The sequence below is a fragment of the Cherax quadricarinatus genome, chromosome 19 (assembly GCF_038502225.1).
Source record: "Cherax quadricarinatus isolate ZL_2023a chromosome 19, ASM3850222v1, whole genome shotgun sequence".
Lineage (NCBI taxonomy): Eukaryota > Metazoa > Arthropoda > Malacostraca > Decapoda > Parastacidae > Cherax > Cherax quadricarinatus.
The window spans coordinates 18,671,597-18,696,515 of NC_091310.1; the positions used below are offsets into that span (position 1 = coordinate 18,671,597).

General features: G+C 44.2%; 1 protein-coding gene across 1 annotated transcript in view; it reads right to left on the bottom strand.

Moving 5' to 3' along the window:
• LOC128688252 (meduse) overlaps positions 1-24,919 on the bottom strand; it is a gene marked incomplete in the record, with an annotated part of 782,472 nt that overhangs the window by 90,083 nt on the left and 667,470 nt on the right. Inside the window, 2 exon segments of the mRNA XM_070086555.1 lie at positions 19,275-19,630; positions 22,249-22,506. Of these exon segments, the coding sequence (XP_069942656.1) occupies positions 19,275-19,630; positions 22,249-22,506 (614 nt within the window).

Sequence of the window (24,919 nt, forward strand, 5' to 3'; positions counted from 1 at the left end):
TTTCAGCCTTGATTTCCATGTTATGCTTTTAGATAATCACCATTTCTTTTAAATATTGTACTTATCATGGAGAGTGATTTCTTAAGCAGTAGGTAACCTTTGTCTCTTTCTAGCTTGGAATGTCAGCTCAGGTCATCTGGTAACTAAAGAAACTGTTGAAGGAGACGAACTATACCTAAGTTCTGAGACGTCACCATTTTATCTGCATACTCAAGTGTAGTCAACCCCAGGCAACTACCTCTCATCTTTGCAGTGGTGAAAGACCTGCATTCCTATCGTCTTGACGGGCTATTCAAGGCTAGAGATTCTGTGAAGAACTAGTCGTTGGGTTGTCACTCAACATCTGTGACCCCCCCCCCATCTTCAGCAACGGCTACAATTTCTACAACACGCAGTGTCAACATCGGACACCCCAGTCTAACTGTATATATTAGCGTTGAATTCAGGTATTTTCATATTTCATTTTTCATTTCTCTTTCAAGTAGAACAAAAATTCATTTTTTTTTTATATTTTCATTTCTAAATAATAAAGTGTTTATATTTGACTGTTATTATTCTTTTCCTATTCATTAATTTTCCTGAGGAGGAGCCAGCCTTGAAAATGCTTACTGAAGTTGTTACAGGGCTGAGTAAGCCTTCACAAGTGGCGACCTTGCCAGGATCACTCGACTCAATCAAGATTCAACTCCATCTCGAATCTACCATTGGAACTTCAACGCCGCATACCACAGATGGTTACCACCAGCCATGAGTAATAATTCTCTATGGTAGGACTACAGTACAGGTATTTAAAAGATATGGTGATTGTTATAGTCTCAATTTATAAGTCAGGTCAAGGCAGGATATACTAGTTAATTCTGTCACCTTTATTCTTGAGCTTGAAACGATTTGGAGGAAAAGACTCTAGGGGCCCGAGATTTTCCAGTGACAAGTTGTTTCATTGAGCTCTATTTATTATATCAAGGGAACTGTTGTAGGACACTCTTGATTTTTATTGGTGAGAAGATTGGATGGTCAAGGGACCCCATTCTACTTGCTGTTTGGTTGGAGCCGGCATAGAACCCACCATTTTCTTTCATACATAATGTTTAATTGAAGCAGGGATCAAACCTTCTGATTTATTTACAGTTTGAGCGGAGTAGGAATTGAACCCTCCGTTTTCTTTGATATACCCGTTTCATTTTCCCCTGGTAGTTTAAGTTATTCTTGCAAGCATGGAGGAATACCATTTTTGGATGAATGCTGGGAGTAAGTTAGGAATAACGGGGGAAAATTTAGAAGCTTTCATTAGTGCTAAGATCCAGGAAAGAATTGAAAAGGAAAGAATTGAGAGAGAAGAAAGACAATTAGAAAGAGAAAGAGAGGAGAAAAAGGAGAGAGAATCGAAAGAGAGGAGAAAAAGGAGAAAGAACTGAAAGAGAGGAGAAAAAGGAGCGTGACTTAATCGTGAGGAGAGAGCTAAAGTATGTGAGGAACAAGTTAGGTTAAGAGAACTTGAGGAAAGAGCAAGAGAACATGAGTTAAGAGAAAGAGAAAAAGATCGCGAGGTAGAGAAATCTTGCCTTGAATTAGAAAATAAAAAGTTAACTTTTACACAACAGCAATTAGAGGAAGGAGTAATGGAACATCATGCAGCTAGTGCACATAGTGCAACACCTAATTTACCTCTCTTCACAGAGGGTGAAGACATAACTTCGTACATAATTAGGTTTGAAAATACTGCTACCTTCTGTGAATGGCCAGCTGACACCTGGGCTACCAGGTTAGGTATGTTATTTTCCGGTACAGCTTTGAATATCTATGCAACTTTGTTGCAAGATATATGTAATTATAACCTACTTAAAAAGGCAATCCTTAAAGCATACCAAAAAAACACAAATTCTTATAGGAAAGATTTCAGGTATGCCACCTTACAGCATGGCCAAAACCTTCAGCAGTTACAGGTAACACTCTTTCGTTTGTTCGACTTTTGGATAGAGAGCTCAGGAACTGATCACAGTTATGAATCTCTTAGAGACTTCATGGTTGCTGACCAGTTCCTGACAGCTCTTCCTCACCAGATAAGAACATTCATTAGAGAACATAACCTGATTAAAGCTGAGGAAGTTTGAGGCCACTGACTTGTATGCTGAGGCTCACAATTCCTATAAAGACCTAAAGGGATCGAACCCTAAGGGTAAGGGGTCACCAGATCTTAAGAAACCAAAGCCTCTAGTGGAAAGTAAACTGACGTCTTTTATTCTGGTTTGTCATTTATGTGGTGTTAAGGGACATAAACATCCCAATTGTCCTTCTAAGAAGGTGCAAAAAGTTGGCAGATGTTTTGTTGACGGTAATGACCAGGCACCCTTCTGTTCAGGAACAGTTAATGGTATAAAAGTCTCAGACATATTACGTGACACTGGATGTACGTGCATCGTAATTTCGGACAAACTGTTCCCTTTAAAACCTCTCGTGTGTCCTCTATTATTTCAGACTACTTGGGTCGTGAAAATACTTTCCCTAAAATACGTAGTTACTTGAAAACTAAATGGTTCACCGGTTGGACTAATGCGGTACTAGCCCCAATTACTTGTTCTATAATAGTGGGTAACGTTAAAGGTGCATTCTTCCTTCGGAGGCGGATCTTTCGTCACCACCCGTGGATCTAAGTCTTCCAGCTCCTCTTCCTTGCAAGTTTAACAAGCTCCTTAACCATTCCACATCGGAAGCTGCATTGTCCCATACGGTTCATTTGGGGGTAGAAACAGATGACACTGCTCTCGATAGTGAGGTAGAAGGATCACCTGTTCACTCATCTGGTGAAAGTAAGGGTATTGCCGCCGGCACTCTCAATGTCTTGACTCGGGCTCAGACCAAAGCCCAGGCTTCTCCTACCTCTTCTTCCACAGTAAGTCCTTTCATTTTCCCAGATTTTATGTCCAAGGATGACTTTGTTAATTTACAGCGGGATTGCCCTTCACTTCGGGATTGTCATAATCAAGCTTTTAACAACAAAGTTATCCATGGGAAATGCATATCACATAAGTTTGAATATATTAATGGTATCTTATATAAATCTGTATTTAAATCTCATTCTTCAGCGATAGATTATTCCCTCCTTGTTGTTCCTAAACCATGTCGAGAGACTGTTCTTCAAATGGCTCATGATTTGCCAGTGACCGAACACTTGGCCCATCGTAAGACATGGCATAAACTCAAGCACACTTATTTTTGGCCAAGCATGTACTTACAGGTTACAAAGAAGTATTGTTCTTGCAATAGGTGTCAGGTGCTTGCTGCACAAAATACACACACTCCTAGTTCTTGTATATTTATTAAATCTAAAACTTCCCTCCTGCAGAAACGAGATACTCCACCATTCAAAAGGGATGTTTAGCCCTTGTGTGGGGTATCTCCAAACTTAAATTTTATTTACTGGGAAAAGAATTTATTTTAGAGACGGATAACAAGCCTCTGATATATCTAGAAACTTTTAAGGGAACCAACAGTCGCCTCTTGAGGTGGACATAGGCACTCCAAACTTTTAAGTTTCATATTGTGTATATCAATGGTTCATCCAATTATTTCTCTGGCTGGTTAAGTCGTGACAGTCAGTAGAAGATTTGTTGCCTTACGCGACTTCCACATGTTAGAACTTTTTCCTCGCCTATTCTTCTTATACTCCTTGACTATAAGTCTTGATATGGGGGAGTGTGAGGGGAAAAGTTCAACAGATAGAAGTAGCGAGCGAGTATATGGGTGACGATAGTTTGATTGTCTGGCTGCTTGTTAAAGTAGGGTCAGTCTAGCTTCCGCTATCCCCCCTCTTTCTTCCCCACCCGGAAAGGTGACGTGTGGGGCTCGGACCAAACAGTAATCACTTCACTCACAGCTCCCAGCACAACTGTAAGTAAAAGCCTCTGCTCCTATTCTAGTGGATATATTGGTTGAAAGCTTCACTTTTGACCAATAATAAACTTAGTCCTTTCAGCCTTGATTTCCATGTTATGCTTTTAGATAATCACCATTTCTTTTAAATATTGTACTTATCATTGAGAGTGATTTCTTAAGCAATAGGTAACCTTTGTCTCTTTCTAGCTTGGAATGTCAGCGCGAGTCATCTGGCAACTAAAGAAAGAGTGTTGAAGGAGACGAACTTCACACAAGTTCTGGGACTTCACCATTTTGTCTGCATACCCAAGTGTAGTCAACCCCAGGCAACTACCTCTCATCTTTGCAGTGGTGAAAGACTTGCATTCCTATCATCCTGATGGACTAGTCAAGGCTAGAGACTCCGTGAAGAACTAGTCGTTGGGTTGTCACTCAACATCTGTGACCCCCCCCCATCATCAGCAACGGCTACAATTTCTACAACACGCAGTGTCAACAACATCGGACACCCCAGTCTAACTGTATATATTAGCGTTGAATTCAGATATTTTTATATTTCATTTCTCTTTCAAGTAGGACAAAAATTCATATTTTTTTTTTTTTATATTTTCATTTCTAAATAATAAAGTGTTTATATTTGACTGTTGTTATTCTTTTTCTATTCATTAATTTTCCTGAGAAGGAGCGAGCCTTGATAATACTTACTGAAGTTGTTACAGGGCTGAGTAACCCTTCACATCGAACTAAAGCTAAAGGAATCTTATAGGAGTCAGGAATCACAGGAAGAACTAAAAGCCATAAATGAAATCGAAAGAAACCCAAAGTATTTCTTTTCTTATGCCAAATCAAAGTCGAGAACAACATCCAGTATTGGGCCCCTACTTAAACAAGACGAGTCCTACACAGATGACTGCAAGGAAATGACTCAGTTTTTAGCATTTTTAGCAAGCCGCTAACCAGAGTCGAAGATCTAATTGAATTTCTTATGAGAGAGCCACAGAATTTGGTAAACACAAGCCTATCTGATGTTATCCTGATGCCAAATGACTTTGAACAGGCGATAAATGACATGCCCATGCACTCTGCCCCAGGGCCAGACTCGTGGAACTCTGTGTTCATCAAGAACTGCAAGAAGCCCCTATCACGTGCTTTTAACATCCTATGGAGAGGGAGCATGGATACTGGGGTCGTCCCACAGTTACTAAAAACAACATAGCCCCACTCCACAAAAGGGAGCAGTAAAGCAATAGTAAAGAACTACAGACTGATAGCACTAACATCCCATATCATAAAAATCTTTGAGAGGGTCCTAAGAAGCAAGATCGCCACCCATCTAGATACCCATCAATTACACAACCCAGGGCAACATGGGTTTAGAGCAGGTCGCTCCTGTCTGTCCCAACTACTGGATCACTACGACAAGGTCCTAGATGCACTAGAAGGCAAAAAGAATGCAGATGTAATATATACAGACTTTGCAAAAGCCTTCGACAAGTGTGACCATGGCGTAATAGCTCACAAAATGCGTGCTAAAGGAATAACAGGAAAAGTTGGTAGATGGATCTATAATTTCCTCACAAACAGAACACAAAGAGTAGTAGTCAACAGAGTAAAGTCTGAGGTGGCTATGGTGAAAAGCTCTGTTCTGCAAGGCACAGTACTCGCTCCCATCTTGTTTCACTTCCTCATATCTGACATAGACAAAGATGTCAGCCACCGCACTGTCTTCCCTTGCAGATGACACCCGAATCTGCATGACAGTGTCTTCTACTGCAGACACTGCAAGGCTCTAGGCGGACATCAACCAAATCTTTCAATGGGCTGCAGAGAACAATATGTAGTTCAATGATGAGAAATTTCAATTACTCTGATATGGTAAACATGAGGAAATTAAAACTTCATCAGCGTATAAAACAGATTCCAGCCACAAAATAGAGCGAAAAACTACCGTCAAAGACCTGAGAGTGATCATGTCGGAGGACCTCACCTTCAAGGACCATAACATTGTATCAATCGCATCTGCTAGAAAAATGACAGGATGGATAATGAGAACCTTCAATCCTAGGGATGCCAAGCCCATGATGACACTCTTCAGGTCGCTTGTTCTATCTAGGATGGAATATTGGTGCACACTAACAGCACCTTTCAAGGCAGGTGAAATTGCTGACCTAGAAAATGTACAGAGAACCTTCACAGCATGCATAATGGAGATAAAACACCTCAATTACTGGAAGCGCTTGAAGTTCCTGAACGCAGGCGAGAGAGATACATGATTATATACACCTGGAGAATCCTAGAGGGACTAGTACCAAACTTGCACACGAAAATCACTCACTACGAAAGCAAAAAGACTCGGCAGGGGTGTCACTAGCACGTTAAGAGACAACACAATAAGTGTCGGGCCCAAGACTGTTCAACTGCCTCCCAGCATACATAAGGGGGATTACCAATAGACCCCTGGCTGTCTTTAAGCAGGCACTGGACAAGCACCTAAAGTCGGTACCTGACCAGCTGGGCTGTGGCTCGTACATTGGGTTACGTGCAGCCAGCAGTAACAGCCTGGTTGATCAAGCCCTGATCCACCACGAGGCCTGGTCACAGACCGGGCCGCGGGGGCGTTGACACCCCAGGTAAACTCCAGGTGAACTTCAACTGCATTTTATTGACTTTAGACACAGGGAGATTGACACCTGTCAGTCCATCTGTCATCAATCTAGCATACAGGAGGAGCCAAATGTCTATGGTGCATCCAACAAAATAAGCCAAATCTTGGATGTCACTACCGCCCACCTCCGGCTGGGTTACAAGTATCTTTGACAGGTTAAATCACCACCACCAGATGAAGACCAAATGAAATGTAAACTTTGCCAGATGGACTATTGTCACACCCTGTGTCATTAGACTAACCCAAAAGGGTTCTTTCAGGTATACAGAAGTAAGATTAGGGACAAGATTGGCCCACTTAAGAGTAACTCTGGTCACATCACTGACAGTGATAAGGATATGTGTGAAATTCTAAATACCTACTTCCTCTCAGTTTTCACCCAGAAAATACTAGCGATATTCCTGAAATAATAGATTACGTAGAACAGGATGATAAACTATGTACGATTGCGGTAACTAGTGACATGGTCCTCAGACAAATAAACTAAAACCTAACAAATCCCCAGGTCCTGATGAACTGTTTGCAAGGGTGTTAAAGGAATGTAAAGAGGAACTTAGCATACCTTTGGCTAATCTTTTTAACATATCACTACAAACTGGCATAGTGCCTGATAAGTGGAAAATGGCAAATGTAATACCTATTTACAAGGCAGGTGACAGGTCCTTGGCTTCGAACTATAGACCAATAAGACTCACGAAATCGTAATGACACGATTGCAAACAAACCATACCCCGGCCGGGATTGAACCCGCGGTCAGAGAGTCTCAAAACTCCAGCCCGTCGCGTTAGCCACTAGACCAGCTAGCCACAGTAAGATTCGTCCAACTAGGTATATTTCTACACCATAGGAAGGTTAGCACAGGCACCACTGTGACCACAAATGCAAGTCTGTAAAAACTTGCATTTGTGGTCACAGTGGTGCCTGTGCTAACCTTCCTATGGTGTAGAAATATACCTAGTTGGACGAATCTTATTGTGGCTAGCTGGTCTAGTGGCTAACGCCACGGGCTGGAGTTTTGAGACTCTCTGACCGCGGGTTCAATCCTGGCCGGGGTATGGTTTATAGACCAATAAGCCTTACCTCCATAGTGGGAAAATTTATGGAATCAATAATTGCCGAAGCGTAGCCATCTTGACAGGCACAGACTGATTAATGATTCTCAACACGGTTTTACAAAGGGTCGTTCCTGTCTTACGAATTTACTAACTTTTTTAACTATTTGAGGAGGTAGATCATGGTAATGAATATGATATTGTGTATATGGACTTCAGTAAGGCTTTCGATAGAGTTCCACACCAGAGGCTATTGAGGAAACTTAGGGCACACGGAATAGGAGAAATTTTTTCCTGGGTAGAGGCATGGCTGACAAATAGACAGCAGAGAGTTTGCATAAATGGGGAGAAATCAGAATGGGGGCACGTCACAAGCGGTGTTCCTCAGGGGTCAGTGTTGGGCCCGTTGTTGTTCACAATTTACATAAACGACATAGATGAGGGAATAAATAGCGACATAAGCAAATTTGCTGATGACACCAAAATAGGCCGTCCAATTCATTCTAATGAGGACACTACAGTACTCCAGGATGATTTGAATACACTGACGCAATGGTCGGAGAAGTGGCAGATGCAGTTTAATATTGACAAATGCAAAGTTCTAAATGTTAGACAGTTAAATAACCATGCCACATATAAACTAAATAATGTAGATCTTAATACTACCGATTGCAAAAAGGATTTAGGAGTTCTGGTTAGCAGTAATCTAAAACCAAGACAACAGTGCATTAGTGTTCGCAATAAAGCTAATAGAATTCTTGGCTTCATATCTAGAAGTATAAATAATAGAAGTCCTCAGGTTGTTCTTCAACTCTATATATCCTTGGTTAGGCCTCATTTAGACTATGTTGCTCAGTTCTGGAAAAGGAAAACGTACAAAGGAGGATGACAAAGATGATCCCATGTATCAGAAATCTTCCCTATGAGGATAGACTGAGGGCCCTGAATCTGCACTCTCTCGAAAGGCGTAGAATTAGGGGGGATATGATCGAGGTGTATAAATGGAAAACAGGAATAAATAAAGGGGATGTAAATAGTGTGCTGAAAATTTCCAGCCAAGACAGGACTCGCAGCAATGGTTTCAAGTCGGAAAAATTCAGATTCAGGAAGGATACAGGAAAGCACTGGTTTGGTAATAGAGTTGTGGATGAGTGGAACAAGCTCCCGAGTACAGTTATTGAGGCTAAAACGTTGTGTAGTTTTAAAAATAGGTTAGATAAATACATGAGTGGGTGTGAGTTGGACCTGACTAGATTGTGCTGCTGGGTCTGGTACAGTGCTCCATCCTTTGAGTGGGGATGACCAGACTGGGTGGGTCATTGGGATAATCCGGGGGGGTGGGTCATTGGTCTAATCCGGGGGGTGGACATGGACCTGCTCCGCATGGGTCAGTAGGCCTGTTGCAGTGTTCCTTCTTTCTTATGTTCTTATTATGTACTGGAGTGCGATAAAATTAATGAATTCAGAGACAACTCACTCAGAAATGTTCAAGATATGTCAACGTATTTTATCCACAGTGGTATTTTACAAACCATTCTGGAAAAATACCATGACTTTGCTCCTGTAAATAAAAAATACAAAGACAGACAGTATAATAACCTATGTGACATGTCAAGATATCTTATTAATGAAAATAAGATACCAGATATACTAAGCAAATTTCCTAAATTTGCTTGTAACAGATAAGTGAACTATAGATATGTATATATAAATCCGTATGTATTCCTGTTAACCCTTTGGGGCCTAGTTCCTAGGCCTTATGTGTATCCATATGCTCTTGCGCTACCGTCCACAGCATGGATATGGGGTGCACAATAAACTAGCCATTTCGGTGGCAAAATCTAAAAATCTGTAAACAAAGCATTACCACATGTGGGTGTGCGTACTCGCCTAGTTGTACTCAACTAGTTGAAGTTGCAAGGGTCGAGTCCTAGCTCCTGGCCCCACCTTTTCAATGGTTGCTACTAGGTCACTCTCCCTGAACCGTGAGCTTTATCATACCTTTGCTTAAAGCTATGTATGGATCCTGCCTCCACTACATCGCTTCCCAAACTATTCCACTTCCTGATTACTCTGTGGCTGGAGAAATACTTCCTAACATCCCTGTGATTCATCTGTGTCTTCAACTTCCAACTGTGTCCCATCTCTGGAACATCCTGTCTTTGTCCACCTTGTCAATTCCTCTCAGTATTTTGTATGTCGTTATCATGTCCCCCCTATCTCTCCTGTCCTCCGTGTCGTCAGGTCGATTTCCCTTAACCTTTCCTCGTAGGACATACCCCCTTAGCCCTGGGACTAGTCTTGTTGCAAACCTTTGCACTTTCTCTAGTTTCTTTACGTGCTTGGCTAGATGTGGGTTCCAAACTGATCCACTGTAGTGCCTTCCCTGTTATCCCTGCTTGGTCCTCCAGTTTTTGCACTAATCTCTTGTGTGGAACTGTGTCAAACACCTTCTTGCAGTCCAATAAAATGCAATTCACCCACCCCTCTCTCTCTTGTCTTACTGCTGTCACCATGTCATAGAACTTCAGTAGGTTTGTGACACACGATTTCCCATCCCTGAAACCATGTTGGCTGCTGTTGATGAGATCATTCCTTTCTAGGTGTTCCAGCACTCTTCTGATAATCTTCTCCATGACTTTGCATATTATACATGTCAGTGACACTGGTCTGTAGTTTAGTGCTTCATTTCTGTCTCCCTTTTTAAAGATTGGGACTATATTTGCTGTCTTCCATGCCTCAGGCAATCTCCCTGTTTCAATAGATGTATTGAATATTGTTGTTAGGGGTACACATAGTGCCTCTGCTCCCTCTCTCAGGATCCATGGAGAGATGTTATCTGGCCCCATTGCCTTTGAGGTATCTAGCTCACTCAGAAGCCTCTTCACTTCTTCCTCGGTTGTGTGTACCGTGTCCAGCACCTGGTGATGTGCCACACCTCTCCGTCCCTCTGGAGCCCCTTCTGTCTCCTCTGTGAACACTTCTTTGAATCTCTTGTTGAGTTCCTCACATACTTCCCAGTCATTTCTTGTTGTCTCTCCTCCTTCCTTCCTTAGCCTGATTACCTGGTCCTTGACTGTTGTTTTCCTCCTGATGTGGCTGTATAACAGCTTCGGGTCAGATTTGGCTTTCGCTGCTATGTCGTTTTCATATTGTCGTTGGGCCTCCCTTCTTATCTGTGCATATTTGTTTCTGGCTCTACGACTGCTCTCCTTATTCTCCTGGGTCCTTTGCCTTCTATATTTCTTCCATTCCCTAGCACACTTGGTTTTTGCCTCCTTGCACCTTTGGGTGAACCATGGGCTCATCCTGGCTTTTTCATTATTCCTGTTTCCCTTGGGTACAAACCTCTCCTCAGCCTCCTTGCACATTGTTGCTACATATTCCATCATCTCATTAACTGGCTTCCCTGCCAGTTCTCTGTCCCACTGAACCCCGTTCAGGAAGTTCCTCATTCCCATGTAGTCTCCTTTCCTGTAGCTTGGTTTCATTTGTCCTGGCCTTCCTGCTTCCCCCTCCACTTGTAGCTCTACTGTGTATTTGAAGCTCAAAACCACATGATCGCTGGCCCCAAGGGGTCTTTCATATGTGATGTCCTCAATATCTGCACTGCTCAAGGTGAATACTAAGTCCAGTCTTGCTGGCTCATCCTCTCCTCTCTCTCTTGTAGTGTCCCTTACGTGTTGGTACATGAAGTTTTCCAGTACCACTTCCATCATCTTAGCCCTCCATGTATCTTGGCCCCCATGTGGCTCCAAGTTCTCCCAGTCGATCTCCTTGTGATTAAAGTCGCCCATGATCAGGAGCTTTGCCCTGCATGCATGAGCTCTTCTGGCCACTGCAGCCAGTGTGTCAACCATCGCTCTATTGCTCTCGTCATACTCATGCCCTGGTCTCCTGCTGTTCTGTGGTGGGTTATACATCACTGCAATTACCACCTAGGGACCTCCAGAGTGAAGTGTTCCCGCCATGTAATCACTTTCTTCTCCGCTGTCTCCTCTCTCCAGCTCATCAAAATTCCATCGGTGTTTGATCAGCAGTGCCACTCCTCCACCCCCCCTGTTCCTTCTGTCTTTCCTCAGGATCTGGTATCCCGTTGGAAAGATGGCATCTGTTATCATATCTGTAAGCTTGGTTTCTGTGAGCGCTATGATGTCCGGTGATGTCTCTTTGACTCTTTCGTGCCACTCCTCCCACTTGTTTGTTATTCCATCAGCATTTGTGTACCATACCTTCAGTTTCCTTTCCAATACTGTGGTTTGAGGGGCCTGTGGGGGTGGGAGACCTGGTAGCATACTGTGGGATTCTATGATTGGGGGTTGGGTGGAAGCTGTGGGTATGGATTGTAGTGTGTGTTGGGATGGTGTGATAGGTTGTGGGGTTCTGAGGATAGTTGTGTGTGCTTGCCCTTGCTTCTCTATTCTGCTCTGGCTGATCTCTGCTGGTTCCATCCTTGTTTCCTTTCCTATCTCCTTTCGCTTTTTTGTCCTCTCCCTCAGCTGCTGTCTCTGTTTGTGTTCTGTCTCTGTCTAGGAACACCTTCTTGTACTCTTCCGAGTTTTTCAACCTTGGTTTCTCTTGGAGGATCCTGTTCCTCACTGTTTCTGTCCTGAGAATCAGCTTGATCGGTCGGTTTCTCCCCTTCACGTACCCCCCTATTCTCTGAAAATTTACAATCTCGTCCATGTCTTCTCCCCCTATTTCCGTGATGATTTTCCCAATCTCCTTTCTTTCTTCCTGCCGTCTTTCAGTGTGTGTCTTTTCCTCTCTCTCCTGAAGCCCATGGATAAACATTGATTTTGCCCTTTCCTCCTCCCATTGCCTCTCCCTCTGTGACTCTGGTTCCTGTCTGTGTATGGTCATTTTCTCCCTTGATTTTTCCAGTGGCTCTTGGTAGCATGGTTGTGCCTCCGCATTTGACTTATCTCCCTCTCTATCTGCACCCAGCTGCTCTTTCCTTTTACTCCCTGACCCTTCTTTGCAGGCTGATATGACCTTAGCATAATTCACATCTCCTTCCTTCCTGTTCATCCTCTCAGCTTCATATTCTGTGTCTTCTCTGGTCACTGCCCCTGAGACTTGCTTCAGCCTGTTTACCTCAAATTCTAGGACCCTTACCCTGTCTACTGCAGTTTCGACTTGTGCCTCCCATTTCTTCGTCTCCTTCTCCAACCTCTTTTCCCATTTCGCAGAGAGCTCTTTCTCCATTTTTTCAGAAAGCTCTCCTAATTTTCTCTCCCATTCTTGCTCCATTCTTTTCCACTGCTCCTCCATCCATTCCTCCCTACCAATACCATTATCATCTGATCCCTGATTCCTACGAGTCCCAACCATTTTTTTTATAGTAGAGAGAGAGAGAGAGGGGAAAGGTAGGAGAGAGAGGGGGAGAGTGAAAAGAAAAAGGGGGAGAGAGTGAGAGAAAGAGAGGAGAGAAGGGAAAGATAGGAGGAGAGAAGGGAGAGAGTGAGAAGGGAAAAGAGAGAGAGAGAGAGAGAGGAAGAGAGGAAGAGAGAGGAAGAGAGGAAGAGAGAGAGAGGAAGAGAGAAAAATAGGAAGAGAGAGAGAAAGAAGAGAGGAAAAGAGACAGAGAGAGGAAGAGAGAGAATAGAAAGAGAGAGGAAGAGACAAAGAGACGGAGAGAGAAGGAAAGGTTAGAGGGTCAATTCACATGAAGGTGTGAAATCCTGTATATGTGTGTACTCACCTAGTTGAGGTTGCGGGGGTCGAGTCCGAGCTCCTGGCCCCGCCTCTTCACTGATCGCTACTAGGTCACTCTCTCTGAGCCGTGAGCTTTATCATACCTCTGCTTAAAGCTATGTATGGATCCTGCCTCCACTACATCGCTTCCCAAACTATTCCACTTACTGACTACTCTGTGGCTGAAGAAATACTTCCTAACATCCCTGTGATTCATCTGTGTCTTCAGCTTCCAACTGTGTCCCCTTGTTACTGTGTCCAATCTCTGGAACATCCTGTCTTTGTCCACCTTGTCAATTCCTCTCAGTATTTTGTATGTCGTTATCATGTCCCCCCTATCTCTCCTGTCCTCCAGTGTCGTCAGGTTGATTTCCCTTAACCTCTCCTCATAGGACATACCTCTTAGCTCTGGGACTAGTCTTGTTGCAAACCTTTGCACTTTCTCTAGTTTCTTTACGTGCTTGGCTAGGTGTGGGTTCCAAACTGGTGCCGCATACTCTAATATGGGCCTAACGTACACGGTGTACAGGGTCCTGAATGATTCCTTATTAAGATGTCGGAATGCTGTTCTGAGGTTTGCTAGGCGCCCATATGCTGCAGCAGTTATTTGGTTGATGTGCATTTCAGGAGATGTGCCTGGTGTTATACTCACCCCAAGATCTCTTTCCTTGAGTGAGGTTTGTAGTCTCTGGCCCCCTAGACTGTACTCCATCTGCAGTCTTCTTTACCCTTCCCCAATCTTCATGACTTTGCACTTGGTGGGATTGAACTCCAGGAGCCAATTGCTGGACCAGGTCTGCAGCCTGTCCAGATCCCTTTGTAGTTCTGCCTGGTCTTCGATCGAGTGAATTCTTCTCATCAACTTCACGTCATCTGCAAACAGGGACACCTCAAGAGTCTATTCCTTCCGTCATGTCGTTCACAAATACCAGAAACAGCACTGGTCCTAGGACTGACCCCTGTGGGACCCCGCTGGTCACAGGTGCCCACTCTGACACCTCGCCACGTACCATGACTTGCTGCTGTCTTCCTGACAAGTATTCCCTGATCCATTGTAGTGCCTTCCCTGTTATCCCTGCTTGGTCCTCCAGTTTTTGCACTAATCTCTTGTGTGGAACTGTGTCAAACGCCTTCTTGCAGTCCAAGAAAATGCAATCCATCCACCCCTCTCTCTCTTGTCTTACTGCTGTCACCATGTCATAGAACTCCAGTAGGTTTGTGACACAGGATTTCCCGTCCCTGAAACCATGTTGGCTGCTGTTGATGAGATCGTTGCTTTCTAGGTGTTCCACCACTCTTCTCCTGATAATCTTCTCCATGATTTTGCATACTATACATGTCAGTGACACTGGTCTGTAGTTTAATGCTTCATGTCTGTCTCCTTTTTTAAAGATTGGGACTACATTTGCTGTCTTCCATGCCTCAGGCAATCTCCCTGTTTCGATAGATGTATTGAATATTGTTGTTAGGGGTACACATAGCGCCTCTACTCCCTCTCTCAATACCCATGGGGAGATGTTATCTGGCCCCATTGCCTTTGAGGTATCTAGCTCACTCAGAAGCCTCTTCACTTCTTCCTTGGTTGTGTGCACTGTGTCCAGCACATAGTGGTGTGCCCCACCTCTCCGTCTTTCTGGAGCCCCTTCTGTCTCCTCTGTGAACACTTCTTTGAATCTCTTGTTGAGTTCCTCACATACTTCATGGTCATTTTCTGTTGTCTCTCCTCCTTCCTTCCTTAGCGTGATTACCTGGTCCTTGACTGTTGTTTTCCTCCTGATGTGGCTATACAACAGTTTCGGGTAAGATTTGGCTTTCGCTGCTATGTCGTTTTCATATTGTCTTTGGGCCTCCCTTCTTATTTGTGCATATTCGTTTCTGGCTCTACGACTGCTCTCCTTATTCTCCTGGGTCCTTTGCCTTCTATATTTCTTCCATTCCCTAGCACACTTGGTTTTTGCCTCCCTGCACCTTTGGGTAAACCATGGGCTTATCCTGGCTTTTTCATTATTCCTGTTACCCTTGGGTACAAACCTCTCCTCAGCCTCCTTGCACATTGTTGCTACATATTCCATCATCTCATTAACTGGCTTCCCTGCCAGTTCTCTGTCCCACTGAACCCCGTTCAGGAAGTTCCTCATTCCTATGTAGTCCCCTTTCTGGTAGTTTGGCTTCATTCATCCTGGCCTTCCTGCTTCTCCCTCCACTTGTAGCTCTACTGTGTATTCGAAGCTTAAAACCACATGGTCACTGGCCCCAAGGGGTCTTTCATATGTGATGTCCTAGATATCTGCACTACTCAAGGTGAATACTAAGTCCAGCCTTGCTGGTTCATCCTCTCCTCTCTCTCTTGTAGTGTCCCTTACGTGTTGGCACATGAAGTTTTTCAGTACCACCTCCATCATCTTAGCCCTCCATGTATCTTGGCCCCCATGTGGGTCCAAGTTCTCCCAATCGATCTCCTTGTGGTTAAAGTCACCCATGATCAGGAGCTTTTCCCTGCATGCATGAGCTCTTCTGGCCACTCTAGCCAGTGTGTCAACCATCGCTCTATTGCTCTCGTCGTACTCTTGCCTTGGCCTCCTGCTGTTCTGCGGTGGGTTATACATCACTGCTATTACCACCTTGGGACCTCCAGAGTGAAGCGTTCCCGCTATGTAATCACTTTCTTCTCCGCTGTCTCCTCTCTCCAGCTCATCAAAATTCCAGCGATTTTTGATCAGCAATGCCACTCCTCCACCCCCCCTGTTCCCTCTGTCTTTCCTCAGGATTTGGTATCCCGTTGGAAAGATGGCATCTGTTATCATACCTGTAAGCTTGGTTTCTGTGAGAGCTATAATGTCCGGTGATGCTTCTTTGACTCTTTCATGCCACTCCTCCCACTTATTTGTTATTCCATCAGCGTTTGTGTACCATACCTTCAGTTTCCTTTCCAACACTGTGGTTTGGGGGGACTGTGAGGGTGGGAGACCTGGTGGCATACTGTGGGATTATATAGCTCGGTGTTGGGTGGAGGCTGTGGGTATGGACTGTAGTGTGTGTTGGGATGGTGTGATAGGTTGTATGGTTCTGAGAATAGTTGTGTGTGTGCTTGCCCTTGCTGTTCTGTTCTGCTCTGACTGACCTCTGCTGGTTCCATCCTTGTCTCTTTTCCTAGCTCCTTTCGCTTTTTTGTCCTCTCCCTCAGCTGCTGTCGTTCTGATTTTCTGTCTCTGTCTAGGAACACCCTCTTGTACTCTTCCGAGTATTTCAATCGTGGTTTCTCTTGGAGGATCCTGTTCTGCACTGTTTCCGTCCTGAGAATCAGCTTGATTGGTCGGTTTCTCCCCTTTGAGTACCCCCCTATTCTCTGAAAATTTACAATCTCGTCCATCTCTTCACCTATTTCAGTGATGATTTTCTCAATCTCCTTTCTTTCAGTGTGTGTCCTTTCCTCTCTCTCCTGAAGCCCATGGATAAACACTGATTTTGCCCTTTCCTCCTCCCATTGCCTCACCCTCTGTGACTCTGGATCCTGCCTGTATGTGGTCAGTTTCTCCCTTGTGTGTGTATGTGTGTGTGTGTGTGCGTGCTACAGCTATTCAAGTGCCTAACAGCAGATCCTGTTCTCACCTAGTGTATGTCTGTATGCGTGCGTTTATGTAAGCAGTCCATATTTGCCTCGTATGTACTACATATGTTTTGCATATGTACCCTATCTCTTAGTTCCCACTGTACTGTCTTGTGTGCCTAAAATTATGTAAATTCGCATAAAGGTGTGAAATCCTGTATATGTGTGTGTGTGTGTGTGTGTGTGTGTGTGTGTGTGTGTGTGTGTGTGTGTGTGTATTTGCCTAATTGTGGTTGCAGGGGTCGAGACTCGGCTCCTGGCCCCGCCTCTTCACTGACCGCTACTGGGACCTCCCTCCCCCTGCTCCATGAGCTTTATCATACGTCGTCTTAAAACTATGAAACTATGTATGGTTCCTGCCTCCACTACATCACAAAGAATATTCCACTTCCTAACAACTCTGTGGCTTAAGAAATACTTCCTAACATTCCCTTGACTTATCCGAGTCTTCAACTTCTAATTGTGACCCCTTGTTTCTGTGTCCCATCTCTAGAACATCCTGTCTCTGTCCACCTTATCTATTCCACGCAGTAAACTGTCTGTCGTTATCATGTCTTCCCTGACCCTCCTGTCCTCCAGTGTCGTCAGACCGATTTCCTTTAACCTTTCTTCGTAGGACATTTCCCTTAGCTCTGGAACCAGCCTTGTTGCAAACCTTTGCACACACTAATTTCTTGACGTGCTTGACCAGGTGTGGGTTCCAAACTGGTGCTGCGTACTCCAGTATGGGCCTGACGTATAGTGTACAGAGTATTGAACGATTGTGTATGTGTGTGTTTGCATGTGTATTTGTGTACTCGTATGTGTGAGTGCTTGTACTATGTGTGTGTGTGTGTGTGTGTGTGTGTGTGTGTGTGTGTGTGTGTGTGTGTGTGTGTGTGTGTGTGTGTGTGCGTGTGTGTGTAGTTACCTGTGTGTGTGAGAGAAAGACCCAACAATTAATATTTGCACCAATAACTCATTACAGTTGTGACCGGGTGTGGACGTGTGAATTGCTCATTACTCTATAATTTGTCAATGATTGTAGCCATGTATAAACGTAAGTAATTTACTTACATGATTCATTACCTTTGTACCTTGTTCAGCTATCAAAACTTTGGAGCCCAGTCCCTGGACCCATTATGTACCTCTGTAATATTTTGACTACCGCCCACAGGATGGGTATGGAGTGCATAATAAACGTATTAAACTAAACTAAAAGATGTTATACCTCCCTGGCCAAAACATGACATTACTCCCACCCCTCTCCAACATTTAAGTTCCTCAAAATATTCCTGCCATCTTCCCAGTATCTACAACTCCCCATCTACTAACTCTCCTATTCTGCTTTTAACTTCCAAATCCATTCGTTCCCTAGGTTTTCTGAACATATTTATCTCCATAATTTTTTCTTATTTTCAACAAAATTTGTTGACAGCACCTCACCCATTATCATTTGTTCTCCTTTTTGCTTTGCATTCCCTTCACCTCTCTTTTACTCTCCATATAGTCCACCCTTACATTCCGCTCTGTAAAACCTCTCATAAGCGACCTTTTTCTCTTTTATCGCACCCTTTACCTCATAATTCCACCAATAACTCCTCTTTCCTCCTGCCCCCACCTTCTTATAACCACAAACTTCTGCTCCGCATTCTAACACTGATTTTTAAAACTATTCCACCCCGCTGCAACCCCCCACACTACCTATACTCTCACTAGCCCACTTTTCTCCCAAAAGTTGCTTACATCTCACCCTAGCTTCCTCCTCCCTTAGTTTATAAACTTTCACCTCTCTCTTACTTGCTGTTGCCATTTTCCTTTTGCCCCATCTACCTCTTACTCTAATTATAGCTATAACTAAATGATCCGATATATCTGTTGCCCCTTTAAAACATGCACAGCCTGAAGTTTACCCATCAACCTTTTATACACCAATACAGAATCTAACAAACTACTTTCATTGCGTGCTATATCATATCTTGTATACTTATTTATCCTCTTTTTCTTGAAATATGTATCACTTATTACCAAACCTCTATCTATACATTTTTCAATTAAAGGCTCCCCATTTTCATTTACCCCCATCATCCCCAAATTTACTACTACTACTACTACTACTACTACTATCACAATAGTTTTACCCACTTTAGTATTTAGGTCCCCAGCACAAGTACTCACTCTCTCGGTTTAAAACTCCCCATGCACTCACTCAACATCTCTCCAAATCTCTCTAAGTGGTGATGGGTACTTGCGAATCTTACCACTTTCACACATTTTGTAAGACGACATATTAGCAAACCATGCACCCCATAAAACGTATGTGCATACCCCTGGGGCGGGTGCAACACAGTTTGAGAATTGCTGGCATAGACCACCAAAACACTGTGAAGAAGCAACTAACCTCTCTGAGAAGTACTCAGGTGGAGGGCTAACAGTGTCGTAGATAACAGGTTCTCCGTCGTTGCCTGCAATGGTGTGTGTGTAACCACTGGTGGGAGTTATAGGCACATCTTCTACCAGACGATCGACGAAGCCCTCGTCAGAGTCGTGGCTGGCGGGGGAGGAAGCTCCTTTCTCCCGAACCACCGTGGTGGTGGTGGTGGTGGTGCTGCTGCTGCTGCTGGTTGACTTGAGCGTTCCCTCCTGCCGCATAGCCACCTCCTTCAGCTGCTGAGCACGGATCTCCGCCTCGATCACGTTCTCCTGTGATGCTGGCTTCTTGGCCACAGTCTCCACAATGCGAGCAGTGCGCATCTCCTGAAGAAAACACACATGTTAATTATTTTAGTCAGGGCCCTTGACTCAGGGAAAGTGCTAAGTTTGTAATGGTAATACTGTACCTAGGGAACTGAAAGCGATTAGTTTTGAGCCAAGAAAAGTAAGGGTAGCTCTAGCACTTTGAATCAAGAGCCCAGGCACCCCCTGAAGGAACATGGCCTCGATATCTATAAAACTGACACTAAGATAATTAAGGCATTTACTTACTAATGAAATATCAATTTATAATTATGAAAACTTTTTCCTGGGTCGCATTTTGGAATACATAATACCCGTCTTCAATTATTTTTCACTTTTAATAGCCCTGGGAGGTGTGTTGAGTTACAGAAAAACCACAGTTCGTCACAACAAACTCTTGGCTGTCTTCAAGAAAAACTGAGCAAGTTCCTTAAGTCAGTCCCTAATCATTTGGGCTATGGCGTATACGTTGGTCTTGTGCGGCTAGCACCAGCAGTCTGGTTGATCAATTCATCTTTAGGAAGGCCTGGTCTAGGATTGAGACGCGGGGACCTACGTAGACCCTCGGAACTCTCTCCAGGTAGACACAAGATAATACTATACACTAAGAAGTACATGTCTCAGTGTATAAACGTTAAGTTTACTTTAATATCTGTTTCAAGGATTAAGGTAATATTGAAAACTGGTGAACAGGTTACCTGCAGCTGTAATGACCCTTGTGTAGTCAACAGGCTTTACACTAACTGTTCTGATGCTGGTTATGGGTGCTGCACAGTTGTCAGCTGTAAATAATACAAGTGTGGTGGTAAACAGGAACCGGCGCTTCCACTGTCCCAAACAGAAAACAAAATCGTTCTCCAGCAATAATGTAGTGTCGAGGAAACGGGGAATATGAATGATAATCCAGTATGTTCCGCTACTCTCCTAAAAGCTAGAGAGAGCACAAATTATCCTGGTGATAAATGTCCAGACTGGGCAAGCTTTTTACCAGTAAAATGTATTTTGACAAATACCTTATAATGCTGTGTATTAGTATTATATGCTAGTTTTTGTTTATGAAGCCTAACTTCATGTTTGGTACCTACCACAACACACGACCAAGATGGATGGAGGCAACAGTGTAGAGAAACACTTATGTGTACAGGACCTTGATCACAGGTAGCCTCACTTTCAATTACGTACTGGGAAAATAGGAACTGAACCTCTTTAAAAATAAAAGTATCTCAAATGAAATGCCTTCACACACACACACACACACACACACACACACACACACACACACACACACACACACACACACACACACCAAGGACAACACATTTTAAAAAGAAGAGTGGTGGAGAATTATTATTATTATTATTATTATTATTATCAAAAGAAGCGCTGAACCGCAAGGGTTGAGTAGTGGAGAAGATAATCAAAAGAGTGATGGAGAAGATAATCAAAAGAGTGATGGAGAAGATAATCAGAATAGTGGAGCACCTGGAAAAAGTGGGTCCATACATAAACGATAACCAGGACGGCTTAAAGATTGTAAGTCCTCTCTTACAAATTTACTGGAGTTCTGTGACAAGCTAAGAGAAGTGAGGCATAAGGAAGGGGGATGAGTAGATTTGCATATTTCTAGACTATTACAAAAAACTTGACACAGTACCGCACTAGACTGCGTTAAAAGCTAGAGGAGCAGGCAGGAGTAACAGGGAAAGCACTACAATGAATCATGGAATACTAAACAGGGAGTAAATAATGAGCGATTGTCTGGGAAGGTGTCGGAATGGGTTCATGTGATTGAGTGAGGTTCCGCAAGAATCATTCTAGGACCAGTACTTTTTCTTGTGTATGTGAACGACATGACGGAAGGGATAGAGCCAGAGATAACCCTGTTTCTGGTCTGACAAGTGGCTACTAGAACTCAACCACAACAAGTGCAAAGTTATGAAGACTGCGGATGCGCAAAGATCACAACAAATGCGAGTTTGGCAAATCTAAGACAAGCTTTCAGAAATCTAAGCAAAGAGTCATTCACGACACTGTATACGACACATGTCAAGCCCATATTGGAATATGCAGCACTAATATGGAACCCACACCTTGTCAAGCATGCTAAGAAATGGGAGAAAGTGTTGAGGTTCGCAACGAGACTAGTTCCTAAGGGACATGTTCTATGAGGAGATATTAAGGGAGCTAAATCTGATGACAATAGAGGAAAGGACTAAGAGTCATATGATGATGTACAAAATACAGAGAAACTGTGATAGAATTTTCGAGAAACGGGGAACTGGAACACATCTGGAAGATGAAAGCACAGGTGGAACAAATCTGGAGAGTTGAGTGGTAGAAGCAGGATCCATATAAGTAAATTATCTCAATACCACATTTTCTGTACCGACTGTTGATCATTCTATATAATAATAAAAATTATTTTAGTTTTATTTTATTTTAGCTTTAAGAAGAGGAACAGGGACGATAAGGCTCTGGAAGCCAGGAGAGTGAAGCCAGTAGTGCTCAGCGATGAGGCGGAGCCAGGAGCTAAGACTCGACCCCTGCAGTCACACACAGGTGAGAACATATAGGCTAGCAGATACAGGAGAGTACGTACGTACACATACACACACTGTACACTATTCATACAGTCTGACCTTGGGTGGTGGTGTTGCGTCGGTGATGCCGTACACGTATTGCTTGGTGGGTCGAGTCTCCTGTGTGTTGATGTTGGAGTTGACGGAGGCGGTGTTGAGGATGATGTTGGGGGTAGTTGTGGTGTGAGTGGTGGGGGTGTCGAGAGATGGGGGAGCAGATTCTTCAGACTCCACAGGAGAGTTGTCAAACTGTGGCGGCGGTGCTGGCATGAAGTCTGGTGGTGGTGGTGTGGTCACCGTGTCTGCCTCGTCCTCAGTCTAAGAGTAAACAAGAGTACCTCCTCAACTCTTGATTAGTCTACCTTATGACTCCCACTCCCTCAATCTATCTCTCTATCTCTCTATCTCTCTATCTCTCTATCTCTCTATCTCTCTATATCTCTCTATATCTCTCTATATCTCTCTATATCTCTCTATATCTCTCTATATCTCTCTATATCTATCTCTCTCTCTCTCTCTCTCTCTCTCTCTCTCTCTCTCTCTCTCTCTCTCTCTCTCTCTCTCTCTCTCCCTTCCCCTCTCTCCTTCTTGCTGCTCTCTCACCCTCTCTCCCTCTTGCTGCTGCTCTCCCCCTCTCTCCCTCTTGCTGCTCTCTCCCCCTCTCTCCCTCTTGCTGCTCTCTCCCCCTCTCTTCCTCTTGCTGCTCTCTCCCCCTCTCGCTAGTGCTCCCTCTCTCCCCCTCTCTTCCTCTTGCTGCTCTCTCCCTCTTGCTGCTCTCTCCCCCTCTCGCTAGTGCTCCTTCTCTCCTCCTCTCGCTAGTGCTCCTTCTCTCCTCCTCTCGCTAGTGCTCCTACTCTCCCCCTCTCGCTAGTGCTCCTTCTCTCCTCCTCTCGCTAGTGCTCCTTCTCTCCTCTCGCTAGTGCTCCTTCTCTCCTCCTCTCGCTAGTGCTCCTTCTCTCCTCCTCTCGCTAGTGCTCCTTCTCTCCCCCTCTCGCTAGTGCTCCTTCTCTCCTTCTCTCGCTAGTGCTCCTTCTCTCGCTAGTGCTCCTTCTCTGCCCCTCTCGCTAGTGCTCCTTCTCCCCTCCTCTCGCTAGTGCTCCTTCTCTCCTCCTCTCGCTAGTGCTCCTTCTCTCCCCCTCTCGCTAGTGCTCCTTCTCTCCCCCTCTCGCTAGTGCTCCTTCTCTCACTAGTGCTCCTTCTCTGCCCCTCTCGCTAGTGCTCCTTCTCCCCTCCTCTCGCTAGCGCTCCTTCTCTCGCTAGTGCTCCTACTCTCCCCCTCTCGCTAGTGCTCCTTCTCTGCCCCTCTCGCTAGTGCTCCTTCTCTCCTCCTCTCGCTAGTGCTCCTTCTCTCACTAGTGCTCCTTCTCTCCTCCTCTCGCTAGTGCTCCTACTTTCCCCCTCTCCCTAGTGCTCCTACTCTCCCCCTCTCGCTAGTGCTCCTACTCTCCCTCTTTCGCTGCTCTCTCCCTCTCGCAAGTACTTTATCTTCCTCTCGCTTTTTCGCTGCTCTCGCTCTTGCTCTTCCTCCCCTTTTCGCTGATTTTCTCTCTCTCTCTCTCTCTCTCTCTCTCTCTCTCTCTCTCTCTCTCTCTCTCTCTCTCTCTCTCTCTTGCCTTTACTTTTTCTTTGTACTTCCGTGTCTGCTTCTCTGTACCTGCTGTTTTGACCTTTCCTTGTCTTCTATCCACTTATGGCTCTACTGTTTCTTGTCTGTGTCTACTTTTGTGTCTTTCTCAGTGTCTTTACTTCTGTCTTTTTACTCTGTCTGCATCTCTCACACAGTGTAACAGTTCCACTTGGTCTTAACAATACTCAAAAGTTACAACTTAAAAAATACTCAACACTTTAGGTAGATAGGTAAACTCATTACCTTACCATCACTACCCCTCCCTCACCGTCATCATTTCTCCCCTCCACAACAGTACCACCACGCTGTTTCCCCTCGTACTGTCTTCCCCGCCACTGTTTCTGTACCCCATACTCTGTTTTCCCTCCCACTCCACATTGTCTTCTCATATATATATATATATATATATATATATGTATATATATATATATATATATATATATATATATATATATATATATATAAACACTGATCTCTGGCTGAAGGAGACTCGAACCTACGAACCTTGGAACAAGGTACGCAGTGCTATACCATTCTCACCACACTGGACCAATACCTTGGCGCCTAGCACAATGCTAGACGTTGATCCAAGGCAGCTAGCTTTCAGGGAGAAAGCTTACAGCTTTTCATCTCATCCCCTGCAAGCATCAGCCTTACTAGAGATTTTAACAATGCAGGGGATATGATGAAAAGCTGTAAGCCTTCTCCCTGAAAGCTGGCTGCCTTGGATCAACGTCTAGCATTGTGCTAGGTGCCAAGGTATTGGTCGAGTGTGGTGAGAATGGTATAGCACTGCGTACCTTGTTACAAGGTTCGAGTCTCCTTCAGCCAGAGATCAGTGTTTGGGTATATTTCGCCTGCTCTTGCAAATTCCTTGCATTGTTAAAATCTCTAGTAAGGCTGGTGCACGCAGAGGATGAGATGAAAAGCTGTAAGCCTTCTCCCTGAAAGCTGGCTGCCTTGGATCAACGTATAGCATTGTGCTAGGCGCCAAGTTATTGGTCCAGTGTGGTGAGAATGGTATAGCACTGCGTACCTTGTTCCAAGGTTCGTAGGTTCGAGTCTCCTTCAGCCAGAGATCAGTGTTTGTGTATATTTCGCCTG